Here is a 24301-nt window from a genome sequence, read left to right on the forward strand (position 1 = left end):
AATAACATTTGTAAATTAGTACAGATTAGAAGGTGGTGATAAGAAATTAAATCATGAAGAAAAAATGTTAATGCTTGTGTTGATTTGACCTTATAATCATTTCAGTCTTATCTCACTTACTGCAATCATTTTTCTTCAAGTCAACAAATAAAAATGTTAAATTTTTCTTTTTTAAAAAGTGCAGTCATTACAACTTTATGACAAAAAATAGGCCTAACATTTGTAGCCACTTCTTTATTCACTCTAGAAGTCATATAACCTTACTTTTTCATTAGAGGAGACGGAGACCTCAGCTCAAGTCCTTTGGCATTAGTTTGATTACTCTATAAGCCACTGAGCCATCATACACTGAATACTAATGGAGTGTTTGTTTCAGACGGGCAGATATCCAGTCACCTTTCTGACTTGAACTTCAAGAAACTTTATCATTTCTGTAGTCTCATCACTAATTACCTTGAAATTCTTTTGTCTGAGCAAAGAATCGCAAAGCACCCTAGCTTTGATTTTGTACTGCTGTATGTAATCTAAATGGATTCTGTATGGATAATATATGGCATATTAATGAAACATTGACTTTATTGGCAATTGATGTTTGACTAAAGGACTTTAACCTTTTCCATCTAATACATAAGCCTGTACATATGTGATTATCATTAATGAACACGTTTAATTTCTTTAACCTCATAACAAAAGCAACCGTTTTTCTGTTACAAATCCTCTGTAAGTGGCTATAAACTTTGAAGCTTCTAAATGTAAAAGGGTTGAATGTGATTATGAAATTATTTTCATTTAATTTTAATCAGATTTTAATTACTGATTTTTAAATTATTTTAATCTCATGTCAAGAATGCAAAATGAATAAAATAAATCCAACAGTAAAATTACAGGTCTTTTTTATTTATTTTTTGTTTCTAATGACATTCACAGCAGATCTATATTGTTAAATCTTGTTTATGAACTGTATAATAAAGCAAATAATACAATTATAATCAATGTTATGATGTACTAAATCATGCAATTCGGTTTGTATATATATATACAGGTTCTTCTCAAAAAATTAGCATATTGTGATAAAAGTTCATTATTTTCCATAATGTAATGATAAAAATATAACTTTAATATATTTTAGATTCATTGCACACCAACTGAAATATTTCAGGTCTTTTATTGTTTTAATACTGATGATTTTGGCATACAGCTCATGAAAACCCAAAATTCCTATCTCAAAAAATTAGCATATTTCATCCGACCAATAAAAGAAAAGTGTTTTTTAATACAAAAAAAGTCAACCTTCAAATAATTATGTTCAGTTATGCACTCAATACTTGGTCGGGAATCCTTTTGCAGAAATGACTGCTTCAATGCGGCGTGGCATGGAGGCAATCAGCCTGTGGCACTGCTGAGGTGTTATGGAGGCCCAGGATGCTTCGATAGCGGCCTTAAGCTCATCCAGAGTGTTGGGTCTTGCGTCTCTCAACTTCCTCTTCACAATATCCCACAGATTCTCTATGAGGTTCAGGTCAGGAGATTTGGCAGGCCAATTGAGCACAGTAATACCATGGTCAGTAAACCATTTACCAGTGGTTTTGGCACTGTGAGCAGGTGCCAGGTCGTGCTGAAAAACGAAATCTTCATCTCCATAAAGCTTTTCAGCAGATGGAAGCATGAAGTGCTCCAAAATCTTCTGATAGCTAGCTGCATTGACCCTGCCCTTGATAAAACACAGTGGACCAACACCAGCAGCTGACATGGCACCCCAGACCATCACTGACTGTGGGTACTTGACACTGGACTTCAGGCATTTTGGCATTTCCTTCTCCCCAGTCTTCCTCCAGACTCTGGCACCTTGATTTCCGAATGACATGCAACATTCGCTTTCATCCGAAAAAAGTACTTTGGACCACTGAGCAAACAGTCCAGTGCTGCTTCTCTGTAGCCCAGGTCAGGCGCTTCTGCCGCTGTTTCTGGTCCAAAAGCACACGCCTGTGCACGGTGGCTCTGGATGTTTCTACTCCAGACTCAGTCCACTGCTTCCGCAGGTCCCCCAAGGTCTGAAATCGGTCCTTCTCCACAATCTTCTTCAGGGTCCGGTCATCTCTTCTCGTTGTGCAGCGTTTTTTGCCACACTTTTTCCTTCCCACAGACTTCCCACTGAGGTGCCTTGATACAGCACTCTGGGAACAGCCTTTTCGTTCTGAAATTTCTTTCTGTGTCTTACCCTCTCGCTTGAGGGTGTCAATGATGGCCTTCTGGACAGCTGACAGATTGCGGTTTTGAGTAATGAACCAGGCTGGGAGTTTTTAAAAGCCTCAGGAATCTTTTGCAGGTGTTTAGAGTTAATTAGTTAATTCAGATGATTAGGTTAATAGCTCGTTTAGAGAACCTTTTCATGATATGCTAATTTTTTGAGATAGGAATTTTGGGTTTTCATGAGCTGTATGCCAAAATCATCAGTATTAAAACAATAAAAGACCTGAAATATTTCAGTTGGTGTGCAATGAATCTAAAATATATGAAAGTTTAATTTTATCATTATATTATGGAATATAATGAACTTTTAATCACAATATGCTAATTTTTTTGAGAAGGACCTGTATATATATATATATATATATATATATATATATATATATATATATATATATATATATATATATATAAATGGTTGCATACAGAGTTAGAGATGTCCGAAACATTCTGGAAAAAACAGATGTAGGCTACAAAATGTATAGCCTAAGAATTAATTTCTGTTCAATGAATATACTTTATTTTTGTTCAGTGGATATAATTTATTTTTCTTTTTTATTTCGATAATTTTCAATATCCAATTAAAATAGTCATAGATTTTGATAAATGTTTAATGTTTAATATATTTAATGTCTTCACTGATGTTGAACCTGCAGAGCCCTAGATGACGTATTTTGGCAAGTACGCTTGACTTCAGGGGAATTCTATTGGCGGACTTGAAAAGTGCTGCGGACCAATGAGATCGCGTTTTGTTGAGACGTTCCAAATATCGTTTCTGACAGTTACGAAAGGAGAAGGCCATAATCGGTGAGTTGTTTATTTTATCCTACCGGAGCAGTGTTTTCTGAGACTAATCCAAGGTTATCTACAGTTTCTGTAATTTAACAGTAGCTGTCGTCTCGGAGACTCGACTGGGGGAGACATTCGCCCTTCGCTAACGGGCGGATTCCGCCAAACTACCACCGAAGAAGCGCGCGCTGCCCTTCTTCGACGCTTCTCTCTCGCTCGCGCTGTGTGTTCAGTTGTTTGAGCGCGACCAGGCACCCATAGCGGCTGCACTTTGAACATATAAATATCAATAAACCAATGACTGTGGCTCTGTTAATATATTTCTCATATATTAACCATCGTACAGTAAAAGGAAGTTGGTGCATCCTAAAGGCTAGCAGGCCAACAGAGCCCGCTTGTTGAGGCTGTTGGCTAACTGGTGGTAGCTTATTAGCCTGTCGGGCGCAGCTTCTTCATTCTGATGTCCCCCCAGATCCTGCAACTCAACACATTTTTGATGCAACAGAGAAATCCACGGAGCTTATTAACCAATTTGGGTGTTTGCTGCAGACAAAGTTATTAGTGGATGATCAGTATTACTGAAAATCTAAAGGTTTATCAATATCGGTTGTTTTATGACAGAAACGTTTATTTGTAAGTGACCGATATGCGAAACCGTTGTTAATTATTTTATATGTGCGTTTTGACACTAATTGCAATAATATTTTTGGACGAAACTATAAAAAACACATTATGCATGATAAAAAACAACTAATATTTTTAGTAATGTAGAAAGGTAAATGTATAATAATAATTACAGTACGATATTAAAAATAAGAAACTTTTTAAAATAATTTTATTTAAAAGCAACTTAATGGATCCTGTTGTTTGCTGATACACACAGTAACATATAGCCATTGTTTTGTGATACTCTTCTGGTTTGATGGCATTTATATTGGTATTTTTGACAATCGTGACAATGATGAGGAACTGACAAATACTTATTTAAACGTGTGAATATTGGTGACAAAATGTAATATGCAATATAAATAACAACAATAAAATTATTTTAGATTAAATGCATTTCTGTTACAATTTAAGCTGTATATAACCAGAGACTATGCTATAACACAGTAATTATTACATGTCATTAAATAATTATAAAATATTTAAGACTTAATTTACATGTGATCTGTTTAGCAACCTACCATATGCATTTTTTTTAATATTGTTGACCTGATATTGAAGAACCAGTTGCTTCTTATAAAGAAAAATGTGAATATTTATGACAAATATTGTTAAAACCGATAATCTGTAAGTATTACTATATAAGCCATGTGAACCATATTATATACTGACATAAAATATTGCCTTCCAGTAAAAGGAGGAATCATTTTATATCCATATTTTCTTGTGTTTGCATACATCTAAGCTATGTTCAGCTTTGCTTCTGTTTAACATTTCAATTGTATGTTTGTGATTGCCAGGATGAACTTAACTGAGTCATATTTAAGCTTGTTTTGTGACATTTCAGCTGTAATTCTTTAGTCTTTGTGCCGTCTTGATAAATTATGTGGAGTAAAACTAATAAGTGTGGCTTTGTTTTGCCACAGTTTGTACGTCATGCAGCACTCAGCCCCCTCATGTTAACACTGATAGCATGCTGTAAGGACATTTCACTTGCCATCTGCCATGGAATATCTGTTATTTCACACTCGTCCTCCTGTCTTCCTTAAAACATTTCCATCCATCCTCTTCCTGTCTGTCACTGCATGGAGGTGTAGCATGCGGCCTGAATCAGCCCAAAAGTTCCACTCTTATCAATGCTTCAGTTTCATAGTACTAAATATTTGTCATTAAAGACTTTTTTTTGACATAGTTGTCCTTTTCTTTTCTTTTTGAGCTGCACTACTGTAAAGGTTTAGGGTCAGTGAGATTTAATTTTTTATTTATAATTTTTTTAAGCCTCTTATGCTGACCAAGGCTGCATTTGTTTACAATAACTCAAATAACTAATACATTTTGAATAGTTTATTCCTGTGTTGGCAAAGCTGAATTTTCAGCAGTCATTTCTCCAGCCTTAAGTGTAACATGATCATTCAGATATCTTTCTAATATTCAAGAAACATTTCTTCTTATTACCATGATATGTATATTTTAAGGAATTTTGAAGAAAAGGAAGCTCAGAAAAAAGTTCTGAACGTTGTAAAAAAATTTTTACTGACATTTTCGATACATTTAATTAATTGCTAAATAAAAGCATTAAGTGTAAAAATAAATCAATAAATGAAACTACCTATAAAATAATAAAAACTGTGATAAGCTTTTAGTATAGGTCAACAAAACCTTAGACCTACCTAATCCTTGTAAAATAAATAAATTATGAAAATAATAATATAAAAATGTATGCATCTAACAGTCCCCTTTACCTCTTTTTGTTAAATTAATTCTAAGTGCTAGATATTTTTATTTTGTCTTTATTTGAAAGGGTCCAGTGGGAGTGTGAGTAGGATTGCAATTTATTTTTAGTTGTACATTCTCTGTTGCATCAAAAGAGGGCGCTGTTATTGGAGTCAAACCTTTTTATCCTTCAAAGCAAATGTAAACTTGTATTATTGTTTTACTTAAACATATTCTTGTGTGTTTTGAGCAGCCATGGAGTCCTCTTCAGTGTACATGTGCTTCCCCTGTTATCGGGAGTTTCCCACACTAGAGGAAGTGCTTGCACATCAGATGACCTGCACTGCGGAGAATCCACAACTCCTGCCCAATGAGACACCTATCGAGGCTGCAGCCGCCGCCGCCGGTCTGCCACAGGTATAGACTCATATCTACCAGCATGCACAGTTCACCCCTAAACTTTATCTTTCTGATAAAACTCACAGGAAGTCATCTTTTTCCTAAGACTCATATGAGATGGATTTGTCAAATTCCTTTTCATTAAAAAAGGAAAAGCACATTTTTCTTTGTGGTGTTACTTAGCATTATCACTAAATGGGGAGCATTAACATGTAGCTTCTGAAAGCCTGTGAAAAAATGTAATCTATTTTATTCCCTTAATACCCCTTGAACCCGTAACTATAATTATCCAAAATAGACTAGAAAATTTGAAGAGCAGCTTCCAGTAATCCTGAATGGTGAGCTGAAATGTAAAAGGATAATTTTGTAAGCGGATGGGTTTTTTGCGCTACTCCTAATTTGCCTCTTCACTACAGGGGGGAAATGAGGCACTTGAGATCCTGTCTTTTACGCTCTGATGTTGATGCACTTTTACTCTAGTTGTTATAAAAACAGTCAAGTTTGAATTAATGCTTGACTGTTTTTATAATGATTGGAGTAGCTCTCTTCAAGCTAGTTATTAGTCACAGCTGAAAAAGACATTTTCTTTCTTTTTGCTTTTTAAACAAGTAGCAAATCACCACTCAGAAAAAGGTGAATCAAATGAGAAAATGTGCCTTTTCATTTTTGCATTGTCATAGACAAAGCCTCCCACAGAACTATTTAACTATTTCTCCATATAAAGGTATCTATAGGTATTATTTTAATGGTTTTATTTAGAACTTAACTTGTTACTGTTCTGTTTTCATTTATATGTAGGCCTATATTTCAAATGTTTTCATTCATTTTCTTAAACATGCTTTTAAATGCATTAAATAAGTGCAGACTTAAGTATGAATACTAGCATTACAGGATTTTATTGCAAGGATCAATGCTCACATAAAAATCTGTTTAAATAGAAATGTCATTACGTTGTGAAACGTGATTTTGAAAATGAATATGCAAAATACACTTTAAAGTGGTGAAAAATGAACTTACAGCTTTCTTTTAAACAGAGGCAGGTGATAGATTATTGACAGACATGTCAAAAGTTTATTTTAAAGTTGGGTTTAAGTTTATTTTGCATCAGTTATTTTAAAGGGGTCATTAAATGAGAAACCAAAATTCCCTCGATCTTTTGACAAATAGGTCACTGTACTATAAAACATCCTCAAATCTTACTTGTTAGTCTAAAAACAGCTTATATTGAAGGCAGTCTGCCAAAACGACTTGTGGAATGTAAAAGTCTATGATGTAATAGTGTGGATAAGCACTGCCTCCTCAGAAGATGATCAACGCCTGCTTCTACATCGCTGCCTGTTTAGCCCCGCCCACTGATTTGCACATGTAGTGTTAATTATTACTTCTAAATTATGTTTTTGATGTAAAATCTTGATGACATCATAAGTAGACCTCAGAGTGCAGTACAAAATAAAAAAACAGAGGCAGTTCATGACCCCTTAATACATGTTTTTATATCAATATTCTTCACCTCATTTTCAGTATGCATGATATCACTGCTCCATATCAGCTGGTGAAGCCTGCTATGTCCGTTCGCAGTGTCATCGTCTCTTTGACTTTGTTTTAGATCTCCATCTGCTCTTATCTCATTTGAAACATTCACGCTGAAAATAGATACAACATAAGTGCATCTGTCCATCCGGTTTATGGATGTCCTCAGCCAAACCTCCCTGTCTGTCTGAGTCATCTCTCTGCTCTTAATACCCTCTCATCAAGATGACTTAAGTGGGTGCTTAAACTATTTAAAAAAAAGATAGCATGGCAAACACAAACAGTTTGTGCCATGTCAGTTCAATGGGATGTCGCAGCCGGTTGCGTCAGATGACAGTAACATGGACCCCCACGCCGTGCCCTTGGTAACAGTGAATGTTAGCTTGAATTGAGTGTGACATGAGCTAACTCCTTGAGTGGGTTTTTACACTCTGTGAGAGCAATCAGCACCGGGGTGTTTCCTCTTGGTCACTGTGTTCGGGAAGAAGTTAAAACTTGTTTGTTCTTTTTCAGTGTATATAAACTATTAAAGGCCTTATACAGTACAAAAAACATTGTACTGAAAATCTGGGAATTAAATCTAATTTAAACATAGAAAAAAAAAACCCAGACAATAAAGTGTTACATAAATATAAAAAATTCTAATCAATTATTAAATAAGCACATTATTGGCATTGATCATCTGAACTGCTTTGTACAGATGGTCAGATGTTTATGCATGTTTTACACTGACACATTCTAAAATGTATGCTACATTACAGCACAGCTTTACAATATAAGCAGTTAAGATGAAATATTTAAAATAATGATAAAAAACTGAAATAAATGTGAAAAATGTATACAAATAGCTTCCCTGAAGTATAATTTATGGAAATGGGTCAATGACAAATAAGAATGTGAGTGATAAAGAGAAGTACAAATCTTTTAAACATCTAGTTTTAAATGCATGTAGGTAATGTACTCTTTAAATTCATGTAACTTTCAAAATTAACTGAAGAAAGGTTTAAATGTAATAACATTGAAAATCTTATTTATAATTTTCAAATATGTTTTTGAATATATAATTTCTTTCTTACAAATATGAATGATTAATTCATCGATATTGAGTTTTGGAGGAGTTGCAAGATATGACATGACATTACAATCAGAACCAACTTTGCCTCGTTAAAAAAAAAATAAAAAAAAATGATCTGATATTTTAAGAGACATATTAACCTTGGAGTGAAGCAGTTAAAATATTTTTCTAAGAAATAATTCTATGATGGTTCATTACTTAATCTATGGGAACTAATATATTTAAAAAAAGAGCATCATATTATTGACCCAAAGTGAAATTACAAACTTATTTCGCTCTGCAATTGTCGTCATTTGCCATCAGATTCCTTGATGTTTATCTTTTCTTTCATCTCACCAGGTGGTGATGCAGGCTGTGCCAGCTAAATAATAATAATAATAATAATATATTTAAAAAAGAGTGTCGTCACTGACATAAAGTGCAATTCCAAACTTTTATTTTGCTCTGCACTTGTCATTGTTTGTCATGAGAGTACTTGATGTGTATGTTTTCTTTCTTCTCACTAGGTGGCGATGCAGGATGTGTCAGTTAACCAGATCCAGACTCAGACAGCTGTTGATCTGTCATCTCTGCTAGAACAGAAGAAAACTCTTCAGGCGGATGCTCCACGTGTTCTGTACCAGTGCGCTGACTGTGAGGTTCTCTTTGATGCTCTGTCACTGTGGCAGCAGCACCGCAAAATGGGCTGTTGCCTTGAGACGGGCCCGGGACCGGGACCTGGACCTGGAGGAGAGCAGAGTGGCGAAAGTGTTGCAACAGCAGCCCAACCGCTTCCCACCCAGGGAGAATATCAGGACGCTGAGCAGGCACAGAATGCACATGAACAGATGGAGGTGAAAGAAGAGGGAAGGCAGGCTCAAATAAAGATGAAGAGCACTAGCCAGGTATTTATGGCAGTTGGAGAGGTTTCTGGAAGAGTAGCGGCGCCTAAGGCCATACAGAGGAACAGTGTTCCCAAAGAACTTCCGGAGACAACTGTGCCTGTGGAGTCCTCAGCTGAAGAAAACAGTCCCGCCACAAGGCGCAGAGGGCAAAAAAAGGCTAAGCCCCCCTCCAGCCTGCTCTGCGTGGAGTGCGGGCAAAGCTTCAGCCTGGTTCCAGAGCTTGTAACTCACCGTAAGAATCAGCACGGCTTAAAGGATGCCATACACCGCTGCATGGTTTGTGGAGAGGGCTTCCTCAACACCACTCTTTTCCTCTATCACCGAAAGCAGCACCGCTCAGAGGTGGAGGACAAGCCCAAGCAGGCTCAACCTGCCATTCCTCAGCTCTCCACAGCCGTGCTGGAGGCCCCAGGTGAGGGACTCTTGCTTTTAGCCACAGCTGGAGAAGGCCAGAGCCTAATGGAGGTGACTACTCTGGAACAAACCATAACTGAGACCCCTGTAGCACACGTGGAGGTTGAGCTGGACAATGATGGGATGAGAGGATCCGAGGCTCTCCAGAATGAGCAGGAACCTGCCATGGAAGGCACAGAGATTTTGGTGGAGAAGATCGTGGAGATGGTGGAGGAGAGGAATGAAGCAAACCAGGAAGAAGGCAGGGAGGTGGTCGTTGATAAGATGCAAGAAGATGTGGAGATGGAAAAGAGCGCTGTGGTTGAGGAGATCCAAGCAGAGGTGGAGAGCAGCGCAGACAAGGAACCTGAGAAAGCTCCCTCTTTGAGCACAGAAGGACTGAATTTCCTCTGCCATCAGTGCGGATCTGTTTTCACCAATGACCAGGAGTTGGCAGAGCACCGCAGAACCGAGCACGGCTTGGAGGCGGCGTTGCACACCTGCACAGAGTGCGGGGCTGAGTTCATGAGCACCACACAGTTCCTGTACCATCGCCGGGAGCATAAGAACGCAGCTGCGGGAGATCCACCTGCTGGTGAAGTGAAAGGCAGGCTGTACCCTGCTGCAGCTCCAGCTGTGGTGAAACATGGAGACAACGTGAACCTTGGACAACCAGGTCAGACGAAGTACTTGCAACACAACACAATTCCAAAGACCTAACTAAGAGACCTAACTAAGTAGGAAATCTGTACTTGGTTTTTACTAACTAACTGTAACTCTATGATTCTGGTACACAAACAGACCTGAGAAAAAAGATCGCAAAGTAACTCAAGTTGAACAATACATTAAAGAATAGTTCTGTCATTTACTCACCCTCATGTCATTTCAAACCTTTATTCTGTGGAAAATAAATTAAGATATTTTAAAGAATGTTGATAAAGAAGTTAACCAAACAGTTTTAGTTGCTATTGACTTTCATTGTATGTCCTTATGAAACTTAACCATGGTTTTATTGTAGTTGAAGTGTAGTAACCATGGTTCTGATTGTCATATGTGTATCCACAGTTTTGATACAAATACCATGGCTAAACTTTGGTTAGTGTAGCAAAACCATGGTTAATTTGTGTATACCATGGTTTAACTATAGTAACCATGTTTTTTTTTTGGTTTTATTTGTAGTAAAACCATGGTTAATTTTCGTAAGGGTGGTCAAAAAAAAAACACTGAGACATTTCTCAAAATTTCTTGTATTGACACATTTTATGTTCCACAGAAGAAAAAAAAAAGGTTATTCAAGTTTATAACTATCCCATAAAGTCAAAATTGTGAAGTTACTGATGAATTAAAGTACCAGATGAATTACTTTAATTCAGAGCTTTTCAAATTGGGATCAGAAGTCCACAAGGGGTCCACAGAATATTTTAGAGAAAAAAGTCTGTTTTTGTTAAAAATTTTGTTTCATTCTGCTTTATAAAGACATCAGAGGATCAGATCAGAAAGATCAGAAACCATGATAATGATCATAAATATTTAATTCTATTGTGCATATAGTATTTTCATCATAGAAAAAAAAAGATTCTTTGCAGTATCATCTGACTGATTGTTGATTCACAAGAACATATGTAGTGTACATGGAAGTGGTAGATTGATTTTTTTGATTTATTGATTTAAAAACAGTACCTGCTAAATGTAACAAGTTTCTGTTATCTGAACAGACTGTGATATGGTTCATTACTTAATCAGCATTTCACAACGTTCATAACATTTAAGACTTGAATGTATCAAATTAATCCAATATTACATGGACAGTCTCCTTTGTTTAGATTTCCTGTTAACAAATTGTTTCTGTCAGCAGCAGCAGACGGCTCCATTGAGGCTCCCGCCAAGCTGAGCCGCGACTGGTCACGCACCGCCCTGCCACATGAGTGTCCACACTGTGGGCAGGGCTTTACGCGGCGCAGCCGTCTGCGTGAGCATGTGTTCCAGCACACAGGTGAGAAACTCTTCAACTGCAAAATTTGCAAAAAGAGCTTCCCATCTCCCTCCAACCTGCTACGTCACAACCTGACCCACGGAGGATCCCGCATATTCAACTGTCCCCTCTGTGACAAGCGCTTCTTCCAGCCGACGTCACTAAAACGCCACATGCTGATTCACCAGGGGGGTGAAAGCCAGGAACGCAAGATCAGAGGCAGAGGAAAAGGCAAGGGACAATCAAGCGATGGGCGTCTGCACATCTGCCCAGAATGCCCAGCCAGCTTCAAGTTTGAGTCCCAGCTGAAGAGTCACAGGTCTGTGTGTGTTCCATCCAATAATCTAAATTCATCATCACTTTCAGAAACTATATATATATATTTTCTGAAGGATCATGTGATATTAAATACCGGAATAATGGCTGCTGAAAATTCAGCTTCGCGTCACAGGAATAAATTACATTTTATATCTAAAAATAAGTAAGAAATGTTTATTTTATTTTGCAGTAGTATTTAAGATTACTATTTTTATAGCATTTATCAAAAAAAAGCAGACTTTGTCGGCATAAGAGACTTCTTTGAGAAACCCTTACAAATCTTACTGACCCCAGACTCTTAAATGTGACCCTGGACCACAAAACCAGTCATAAGGGTCAATCTTTTTAATTCTATTTGAATTTAAGTTCTAATTTGCTTCTAATAATTTAAGCCACCACTGTGTATCTCTTCTTTTGTGTTCCATAGAAGTAAGAAAGTCACATACGTTTGGAATGACATATGTTCATCCTCCTTTTTAGCTTGTTCCCAGAGATGATTGATATTTAATCTGACTGTAAATAGAAATTGAAAGGTATAAGTAGCCGGCATCAAAAACGTAAATAATCTCAGGCTGTGCACAAATCTTTAGGAGCGACTGTCCGCACTGCCATTTAGCAAGTGATGAAATCTAATCCGTTTGTTCAGACAGTGTAGTCAGTATCCGGTGCATCAACATGGGTTCTTGTAGTAATGATGTGAGCGTCAGCATGATGCCAGACTTTCTCAAACAACAACTCCAAGTAGCTGTCAGTGTGGGAAGAGAGGACGGAAAACTGCCTCTTCTCCTGTCTATCATGACATTTCACTGCGGTGCTGAACTACGAGATGCGTGAGAGAACAGATGAGTTTTGTGTGTATACCAAAAGAGTGAGTGAAAATGATGTATACAGCTGTAAACATAGAAAGCATTACATGTTTTTTTTTTTTTTTCTGTGATGGGTTTGAGTCAGATATACCAAAAAATGTTATTTTTGCTGCCTGTCTGAGCAAAGGGTCTGATGCCAGATTCATTTGAGTGGGAACTTGAGATGACACCAGACTAATCATAGAATGTTTCAGTTAGTTAACAAGCTCTATTTGTGCCCTTCCATGTTATGGTCAATGTCCCTACAGGTTTTTCTGTACCGGAAACACTTGCCCTGTCAAACTGTACAACATCAGGAAGATGTCTGATTAGTCTCTAAAAGAAGTGATCAATTAAACAAGTGCCTCTGACATTTCTCATTTCCCATGTGATGTATTTAGCAAAGCCTTATTTTGGCATCCACTCAATGTGAATCTTGAAGAAATAAGAACAGGAACACTAAACAGTCACCATAGACGTTAGGCATCTTGCTGTCATGTGGCTTTGCTTTTCTCAAGATTTAAAAAAAGTATACTTTTATTCATCAAGGATGCATTAAACTGATCAAAGGTGACAGTAAAATTATAATGTCACAAAAATATTTCTATTTCAAATAAATCAGCCTGTTAGAATGATTTCTGAAGATCATGTGATAATGAAGACTGGAGTAATGGCTGCTGAAAATTCAGCTTCGCGTCACAGGAATAAATTACATTTTATTTCTAAAAATAAGCAAGAAATGTTTATTTTAATTTGTAATAATATTTTAGATTACTATAGCATTTAATAGCATAAGAAAAACTTACTGACCCCAGACTCTTAAATGTGACCCTGGACCACAAGGGTCATAAGGGTATATCTTTTCAATTATATTTGACTAAATTACATTGATGTTTGGTTTGTAAAAATAGGACAACATTTGGCCGAACTATTTGAAAATCTGGAATCTGAGGGTGCAAAAAATTCAAAATATTGAGAAAATCGCTTTTAAAGTTGTCCACATGAAGTCCTTAGCAATGCATATTACTCATCAGGAATTAAGTTTTGATATATTTACGGTAGGAACATTTACAATATCTTCATGGAACATGATCTTTAATTAATATCCTAATGATTTTTAAAAAGTCTATAATTAAATCTATAATTTTGACCCATACAATGTATTGTTGGCTATTGCTACAAATATACCCGTGCTACTTATGACTGTTTTTGTGTTCCAGGGTCACAAATGGTGTATAACCTCATGAAGTCTGATGAAAGTAAATAACACACACAGAATTGCTTAAATTATATTTTACATGTTTCATAAAGTACATATTTACACATTGACTCAATGTCTCGTTCAATAAAATGTATAATTGTACATACATTTTTCCCTTTGTTTTTCACAAAGGAAATATGTGTAGCAGTGTAGGAATGTGTAGAGAAGAGTGAATGTTTCCAGTAAAAAAAAAAAAAATTTAAACATAATGGATTTTCAGATTGAAATGCTTGGCATAGTAAAACACTTAGGAGGCAGAAAATGAAAAACATTCAACAGGGTGAATGCTTCTTCCTGCTAAGTACCTTAATGATGGTAGTGTAAAATATGACTGCTTCCCTTATGTGACTGCAGTTATTTCCTCTGTGTTTGGTGTCATCAGCATATTGACGACAATTGAATGTGGTGTTACTTACTCTGAAACAAGCTGAATTCTAAAGAAGTTCAATAACCAGATTTGCAGAATTCCTCTTTGTAATACATTATGTGAGATTATAATGCTTATAATTATTTGAAACTCTATTCACAAGGGCCTTCATTACTGGATTTCTCATAATGCTCAGTGGCACAGGAGTAAAACACATTAATGCTGCAATTGAACAGAGTTATTATCTTGGTACCATCAAACTTTCTTGATTTTCCAGAGCAGTGATACGGCTAATAAGATCAGAATGCAGATAAACTGTTCGGTTGTTTACAACTAATAAGCATATGTCAGTAAATTACTGAAACGGCGTTTTTAATTAAAATGTCAATAAAAAAAAGAAAAAAGGAATCAGGTGATATTTCTTTCTCCAGTCATTTTACTGAGGGTACTGGTTAAAGATGACACATTGCCACAGGACTGGAAAGTAAATTGAAGCAGTAATTATTGATGTCAGGAATAATTAGTAAGGACCCTGCTGATTTTAATCCCCTGCGAGTGGGTTTTAAGACATTATAGAGTCTGCCACTCTCCCGCACGCTTCAGTTTAATGACGTTTCTTTAGCTCAGAGTTGAAGCTGCATTATTTACCGGTGATGTGAATTATACCTCTCTGCGAGTACATGACTGTGTGCCTTACGATATGTGGGTGAATTCAAACGTGAATTTTCTCTCAGCGATTGTTGCTGGATTGGCTCCAGGGTTTGCATGATGCAGCTTTTTTTATTCACTTTCTCTCTGTTTTTCGCTGTTCTAGACTCCTACACACCAGCCATCCCTTCCCTTGCAATGTGTGCGGGGAGGCATTTATACGACGCAAAGAGCTGGACCTCCACTCTCTCATCCACCAAGGTCAGCCTGCAGGAAACATTTACACAGTCAGCCTTTTGTTCTTACAAGCTCTCATTCACATGCTATTTCTTACATCCATGCATTAGGATTAGGCCTGGCAATTGATTAAAAATGTAATTGAATTAATTAAACAATATGCCCATTAATTTAATTGAGCACATATCATTTATTGCTTAGAAAAGCCGCCAAATGAAGACATTTCTAAGACATTATATCACTGTGGCAGACATAAGCATATATATTTTAATTAAAGGGGTCCTATTATTCCTTTTTACTTTTTCAACTTTAGTTAGTCTGTAATTTTGCTGTTTGAGCATCAAAAAGATCTGCAAAGTTACAAAGCTCAAAGTCCAATTCAAAAGGAGATATTTTATTGAACAGAAATCCCTTTTCAAAAACTACAACGAACGACTCGTTTGGACTACAACGCAGATTTTCTGGGATTTGTGATATCACAAATATCGACGAATGGGACGAGACCTGGTTGAGCTGCACTAGAGAAGGCAACGAGTGTTATCACTATGTCAGAGACACGTTAGCTTTCCCAAGGCAGACGAACTTAGAGTGGTTACAATCGATTTGATTTTGACACAATATTTACACTGAAGCTCGCAGGTGGCTATGGTAAGGGGCATGACATTTCCTGACCAGGCGCTGAGTGCTGCCAATCACAACACACACTGGCCCAGCTAACCAATCACAGCACATTTCAGAAGGCTGGCCTTCATTTGATACAGGAACTATTCAAGCCGTTCATGCCAAACTGGGGAGAGAGGTGTTGTAATAATGTAAAATATGTGAAAAATAATGTGTTTTTCGAACAAAATTTTGTGTTTTTGTTGATATGTTGAAACAGAATTTCACCAAGTGGCTAAATAAAACTACTACTTACTACAGTATATATATGTATATATATATATATATATATATACGTGTAAAAAAAAAAAAAAAAAAAAATATATATATATATATATATATATATATATATATATATATATATTTTTTTTTTATATATAATAAATTGTTATATATTAAAAATAAAAACAAAGCTACTGTTTGTAATAACAGTTTAATGTATATTATATAATAAGTATATTATATAATAATTAATTATAATAAGTAAATCAACATGGATATCCCAAGTACACTCACAAACTCACTTTATTAATCAGTCTCTCCTTTCACACACACACACACACACACACACACACACACAACACACACACACACACACACAAACTCTCTGACAGATCTGCCAAATGAATGAGCTTTCATTGATTGCTTCCAAGTAAATAGATGAGGTCAAAGGTCACATTGATCAGGATAGGTTGTGTGTGTATTGATAAGATCAGCTGCTGATCACTATTACCTCTGATCTTACACGGATCAGTCCGCTGCCGCAGCTGTTCCCCTCTTTAGCTGAACAGAAGCAGAGAATGAAGCAGGATAGATTTTTTATACAGGTGTAAATAAGGGAGTGCAGAGTTGCTTAGTAGAAGCTTTTAAAAGCCTGTAAAGGTCAGTGAGGCTGAGTCACAGCCTGACAGTTTGAATGCTCTGCATCTAAACATCACATCACCCGTGACCCCCATAAAGTGCTGTTATTTCTGCGTATGCGCTGTGCATTCTGTGAAATGTCTGTTTATTAGCAGGCTCTCTCTGATTGGTCCTGTGTAAATAAAAGGGAGCTTTTTGTGTGCTCATGTTTGTGTTGCTCTCTTCGTCTCCGGCTCTCTTTTTAGATATGGAACAAACAATATGTGTTTGTTTTTCTCTCTCTATAAGAAGCAGAAGATTATTTTTGCATGTGTGTGTGAGGTAGAGTCCTGCAACGGGTCTGGTACCCGCGGTTACCCGCATAAAAGTGGCTAAAACGGGTGGATTGTGACATTCCTAAAATTCACGGTCGGGGATGGGGGCGGATAATTAAATCCTTGTGGGCGGGTAGTAGCGCGGATGAAAAATATGTGCAATATTTGTATGTCTAAATTACCATTACACATACGCAACAATGATATGACAACAATGATATGACAACAATGATATGACATCATGTCACCACCACTGCGACAGTGCGACTTTTGTTGATGCTTCTCGTAGCCTAGTAAGCGCACTTTAGCCTGTTTCATTAGCTCATTCATGATGCTGTTGTGATGTTGAGAGAGGTGCGAGATAAAAAATAAAGCACTTTAATTGGAATGATTTTAGCGTGTGTGATTTATCGCTGGCACGGATCGGGTAATGGGCCAAATATTAATGGGTCTGGGTGGGTGCGGATGTAATTTTGATATTATCACGGGTGACGGATCGGATCTGGTGCTGAACTTTGCGGGTACGGGCGGGGGCGGGTCTCAAAAATGGACCCGTGCAGGACTCTGGTGTGAGGGAATGCGTGGTAAAAAGTTATTGCATAACTTGTCCATCATGGGGGGTAAACTCTGTCATGTCCATGGTAAAGGTCAGTTGTTAGGATATATGTGATTTATTCATATTTTAATTGTATTTTTTAATTGGGCACAGGCACAGTTTACCTTGAAGCATCTCACACTTTATCCCATAGCTACCAATCTGGAAAAAAATTTGTTCGCTTTAATATTCTAAATTACAGTTCAGCCAAAAATTACCTCAACCTCAAGCCATCCAAGGTGTATATGACTTTCTTCTTTCAGACGAATATATTCAGAATTATATTTAACAGTGTCTTGGCTCTTCAAAGCTTTATAATGGCAGTGAATGGTGGTCAAGATTTTGAAGCACAAAAAAGTGCATCCATCCATCGTAAAATGTACTCCACATGGCTCCAGGTGGTTAATAAAGGCCTTCTGAAGTGAAGCGATGCATTTTTTCTTTACAAATACTCATTTTGTACCTCTAATTAGTGATGCAGCTTATGCTACGCCTACATCCCACATCATTCTCTGAAATGCCATTCTCTTGTGAACGCGTGTATGACAGTTAGCAGAAGCTAGAGATTACAGTTTATAATGTTTTAAATATGGATATTTTCCTCACACAAACACATTAATTGACTTCAGGAGGCCTTTATTAACCTCCCGGAGCTGTGTGGAGCACTTTTGGGCTTCAAAATCTCAACCCCCAATCATCAAGTTGTATGACATATGTTTTTAGACATGGACAAATTAGCTTCGATATAAAAATTAGCTTCATCTAGAGAATTTATTTTTAAATCTCTGTAAAAAAAATCCTTTCATCCTAAAAATGTTATAATTTTTCATCCCTTAGTCTAGTGCTGTATGATGATTTAAATATGGACATGTGAACACTAGTAGTTTCCATCCACGTATTTTTACATGCGTTTTAGGACATCATAAAAAAGCTGTATGGAAATGGTAAGGAGTGCATAAAATTTTAAAATGTGCCTGAACAAAGTGCTCAATTGAGGTTGATCTTCTTTTAATCTGATTAGAATATATGCACATTAAATGTGATAGAAAACCTTTACTGAATAAATTCCTGAGTATAAAGTCATGTGACTTTGTCTCAACAGATCATACGATTGGACAGTTGGATTAACCAGCAGACCAATCTCACTGCTTACCATCTCAAAAGTTATTTTAGTCTTTCTGAAATGCCTAAGCCAAAGTCTGTCATTACAATGATTTGACATAATTACCTCCCAGAACTGTCTAACACGAGTGCGTTCCCACACACAGAAAGCAAGATAACACGACAGCGTTTGTTATTGCATTTCATCTACTCACTCTAAGTGCAAATAATTTATTATGTGGGAGAAAAGAGCTACGGTGGCTTCCCCGATTTCAGCAATCCATTTTTATTTTTGATAATTTGCGCCAGTTTCCCATGAAGCAACCGTTTAGTTCTCTTGAACACACAGCATAGAAACTGTGCTTAATTTGGAAATGTTTTTGCAATATTTCAATTTTTCACTTCAGTTTGCCACTTTGGGTGGAAACATAGTGAGTGACACATCTTACCCCACTCTCAAACTCTCTGTCTTTGTTCGTAGATAAAGAACCAAAGACGTGTCCTAACTGCGGCTCTCAGTTCCTGAATCAGACCGTGCTGGACACACACCTGCAGCGCTGCACAGGGGAGGACACGGGCCGCCGCAGATATAAAGGTCAGGGAAGAGGCAAGGTGGGAGGTCAGCTGGAGTGTGATATGTGCGGCCACCGCTGCGTGACTCAGGATGGTCTTGACCTGCATCGCCTCTCCCACACGGGTCAGACGCCCCTGCGGTGCCCGCTCACCCCCTGCAGACGCCGCTTCGCCTCCAGCGCTGCTCTAGGGGAGCATCTCGTGGCCCACTGCTGTGGAGCATTAGGCAAAAGAAATGCCCCACGCCGATTCACCTGCGAATTCTGCGGAAAGGAGTTTGCCTACGCGTCCACCTTCACCGTTCACATGAGGACGCACACCAACGAGAGACCCTTTGAGGTATTTTGAGGTGTTTCTTTTTTTTCTTTCTCAGGAAAGAGAGATCCTGAATGGCTGAAATAATTGCTGGATCCAGTGTTCATATTTATTGTGATTTTTCTTTAAACATTTTTACGTCATTAGTTTTAGGCCATCCTACTCTGGCTAAAATATAATATTATACTTTTATTCAAGTATGTGCCATCAGTATGCTTTTTTTAAATACTTTTATTTAGAAAGGATGTGTTAAATTGATCAAAAGTGACAGTAAAGAGATTTATAAAGTTAAAAAGCATTTCTATTATAAATAAATGCTTTTATATTGAACTTTCTATTTATTAAAGAATCCTGGGGAAAATTATTCAGTTTCTACAAAAATATTAAGCAGCACAACTATTTTCAGTTATTTTAAATTATAAAAACATTTCACAATATTGCTTTTGTCACTGTATTTGTGATCAAATAATGTATCTTTGGAGAGTATAAGAGTAATGTAGAAACATTTAAGAATTTTAAACAATTAGTAAAAATGATCAACATTAAATATGAAAATCTAAGCTACTAAAATTAAAGATAAAATATCTACATCTTTATTGGCCACTTTTCTTCACTTTTGTTTTTCCAAGTTACTGTGTGGTAAATTTGTCATGCTTTAAAGACTTTAATATTTATTTACCATGTTGCAAACTATAACTAATAACATTATTGCATTTATTTTTTCTTGTCATATTTTTTTCAATGGCATTTTTAAATGAACTCATTTAATTATTGATTTTTTTTTCATCTTGTCTCCATTATCATTTATGAAATCAGACATTCTTTCATTAACAAATCAGTAATGATGAGAATAACAATGCCTCATTCTTTTTCACACATTCACCTGCTCTCTCTGTTTCAGTGCTCTCATTGTGGGAAGCGTTTCCGGCAGCTTCCGCACCTGCAGGATCACGAGCGCATTCATAGCGGCGAGCGTCCGTTCACGTGCTGGGTGTGTGGTAAAAGCTTCAGCGTGGCAGCGAGGTTAACGGAGCATGCTCGTGTGCATAGCGGAGAGCGGCCGTACATTTGCACTCGGTGTCCCACCGCCTTCCGCTCACGACCCAACCTCGACAAACACATGCGTCAGCACGCCAATGACCCCGTGGATCCTTCGGCACAGAACGCAGATGATGATGCAGCAGTGCAGACCATCCTCTTAGTACAGGAGTCTGCTTCATCTTCACCGTCCTCCTCCTCATCCGCCATGCCTGTGGTCCAGGAGGGCATGCTGGTGGCAGAGGAAGGCAGCTCCTCTGTGGTCTTCCTGCACCCCAACCTTACCATGCCCACCATCACTGTGCCAACTATCACAGTTCCCTCGATAAATGTTGTGGCGGGTCAGGACGTGCCTCACACTATTGAGGTTATTTTAGAGGAGACCGTGTAACAATAAAATCAGATGAATGTGGGGTGAACGTGAAGAATTTTTTTTTTTTTGAAAGAGAAAGGCAGATTCAGGTATAGGTACAACAATAGGTCAGGACTTAACAAAAGTTTATGTGTGGATTTATGAGAGATGCCTCGTTGATTAGGACATATTTTGCTTTTGCAATATAGAAATACAACTCGGCATGTTTACCCTGGAGAAAATTAAATCACAAAGGTTTTTGCAAATTAATGGCAACACTGTAATTACGCTTTGATTTTATCTTATGGTTTGAGTGTTTTATCTGCCTTTAATACAAAAAATGGACCATAATTTGTGGTGTCTAATTTTAATAAAAAGCTTGAGCGTGTTGGGGTCTGTTACTGTTTCATTTAAAGAGATTTTGACTTTAGCAAACTGATGAAGTAGAAATGTTCTTGTCAGCTCACTGATGGCTGCACATGAAGCTTTGGCCAGTCAGGGAAAAATAATTTTTGCTGATCATATCGAATGAATTAAAGGTGCCATGTCAGAATTTTTTAATCATTTAATTCTTTTCTACATCAGGATTGTTGCTCTAGTATTCTTGCACCCTAAACACTCCTAGAATTCAGAATGGCCATTCCCATGTTAAAAAGAATTGTATTGACTGTGCTCTTGTAGTGTACTTTAAATCTTAGAAGTATATTTTTCCTTCAGTATTTGCTGATAGCAAAAAAGGCCTCCTAAGTGTACATTTTTATGACTATTTCTAAACATGTCTTTTAAAAAGTGCTCTTTGTAATGTCAAATTACAAATGTTACTTTAAAGTACATTTTAAATAGTTGTTTTAACAATTTTTTGTCTTTGGCCAACATACTAAAGCACAATTAAAGCACTTGATTATTTATTTATTTCATTCGAATGTAATATATTTTATATGTACTCTTAATAACTTAATAAGATATATATCTAAATACATAATAAACATGTTTCGTATAGAAATTACTTTAAATCATGTTTTATTCTGCAAAAATCCTTATCAAAACATTAAGCAGTACACTCGTATTTCAAAGAAAGAATAAGTAATTATGAAATTACAAATGAAGAATTGCTTAAAGTTATACTTGAGTGGGTTGGCTAATTGCATTTAATATAAATTTAAACTATAATACATATTCAATTAGTTATAAATGACATGCAAATAATTGTCTGAAAACATGACACTTGCTGTAAGCTAGTAAGCTAATCATTTAGGTTTAATATTTTGGGTTTATTACTGGGGGTAGTATAGATTGAGCTGCAGGGGTGCAGAAACCAACTTAAAAATGACTGTGATGCACAACTTTTAAGTGACTTAAGTTATTTCTGTCATCAAACAGCAACAAAAGAGGGCTCAATAAAGCAGGGTTCAATAAAAAGTGAAATGTATAATAATAATGATAGTAAAAAATAGAAGAATAAGCAATTCTTCAGCCAGGTAATATATAGTTCATCAACCTCATAGGCCATTTATGGTTGCCCAGCAACATAGAGATATGGTGCACGGATGTACAGTGTGTGGTCCCAGGTGTGCTGCTCCTGGAAAAAAATGGCCAGATATTTGCAGAAAAGCTCCATAATTTGTCCAACCTATTTGCCTCAGAATAGTGCGCTGAGAATCAGGCCTCTCTTTCTGTGGAAGAACAAATGAAATAACGTGAAAAAAGTGGTTTACATTTCAAATTTTCTCTATTTTTTTCTTGAAGTTCACCAGCCTCCCAGAGTACAAACACAGTAAATGATCCTGCAGTTTTAGATGTAAGTGATGACTGCAGGGAAACCAGAACTTTGGGCTCTTTTACTGCAAATTTTGTCATGAATTTTCACTAGTTGAATGAGGTTTGAGCTGAGCTCCATTACCTCAGCTCATTGAGAGATTGAGGCTAAGTAGAGCCATTACTGGAGCTCATAGTGTTTGCCTGCACTCGCTTCTTTGCTCCCTCAATTTACTCAGGGCCCGCTGAACTCCTCCCCCATACAGCTGCTGCATCATTATGATTAGTCCCATAAATGATAGACAGTGATACAGAAACAGCATTTCCCTTCCCTGCACTGAATTCCCAAATAACTATTTGATAGATATCTTCCCCAGCTCATTAATTTACAGACTTTGTCTAGCAATTACTGCGTGACCTTCATGTAAATGGGCAATTTGGCAATTTAAAATGCACCAGCGGTCTTTTTTGCCATTGAACTGCTTTAGGGGACAAATAAATAAGATAATCAATTTATACTAAATGCTTTTGATTGAATCTACTTTCTGTTACCAACAGTTGTTCTGAACCATGCAGAATGTACAGTAGAAAGGCTATCATTCCCAGTTCAGTTAAGTTAAGATCAATCAACAGCATTTTCGCATAATGTTGATTACCACAAAAATGAATTTTGACAGATTTGTCCTTTTCTTTAAAAAAAAATAAAATAAATAAATCCACCATGGTGGGTGACACATAACTCAATAGCCAATTCGGCGGGTTATGATTCATAAATCATGCCCTCCAACCAGGAGCCTCCAACATTAGAAAAACAAAGCATAAAGACTATGCCTTTAAAATTCTAATAAAATTCATAAAATAGGCTATTATTCAAAAAAATACAATGAAATATTTTATTGTATAAACAATGAATGACTTCTAAAACTTAAAAGTTTTCATTTTAATTCAGTTGTAAATTATGATTCAAATTAAATAATAAATATAAATCCAAGTATTGTTTTTTTTGATATTTTTGTTTTAGCTAGTATTTTAGCAAAGACAGAATGGCTGTCTTTGTAGACAAATCTGCTGGTGAGTGAAAATTCATTTCAAGCCCTTAAAAAAAAAAAATGCTTATTAACTTTTTCTGTGTAAAGTTAAATCTACTTTGTTGCCATGATAATATAACACCCTAAATGTAAAAAGAAAAAACTAAAATGACCATAAAAATAACATGAACAACTTATCAGCTCAAATATTATGTTCCAGCAGAAGAATTAATGTAAGTGGTTAAATAAAATAGCTTCATATTTCTGCTTTTAAAAATACTGGCCCCATTCACTTCCATATAAGTGTCTCGCCGTAACCTTGAGTTTTATTAAAATTAAGGGGCCAGTCATAATTTATTTTTTAT

General features: G+C 36.6%; 1 protein-coding gene across 2 annotated transcripts; it reads left to right on the forward strand.

Annotated features, from left to right (window-relative positions):
* Positions 1-2925: 2925 nt before the first annotated feature.
* On the forward strand, positions 2926-21541 carry znf574 (zinc finger protein 574). Of its 2 annotated transcripts, none has more exons than XM_042740578.1 (7): positions 2926-3054; positions 5669-5832; positions 8926-10372; positions 11549-11987; positions 15274-15368; positions 19357-19787; positions 20665-21541. In XM_042740578.1, exons 2-7 carry the CDS (start codon positions 5671-5673, stop codon positions 21190-21192), a joined length of 3102 nt encoding a protein of 1033 aa, XP_042596512.1. In that variant the 5' UTR covers positions 2926-3054; positions 5669-5670; the 3' UTR covers positions 21193-21541. The 2 variants fall into 2 exon arrangements, with proteins under 2 accessions (XP_042596512.1, XP_042596513.1); XM_042740579.1 differs by having other exon boundaries at positions 11552-11987.
* The last annotated feature ends 2760 nt before the right edge of the window (positions 21542-24301 follow it).

Source organism: Cyprinus carpio, chromosome B16 (assembly GCF_018340385.1).
Source record: "Cyprinus carpio isolate SPL01 chromosome B16, ASM1834038v1, whole genome shotgun sequence".
NCBI classification, from domain to species: Eukaryota; Metazoa; Chordata; class Actinopteri; order Cypriniformes; family Cyprinidae; genus Cyprinus; species Cyprinus carpio.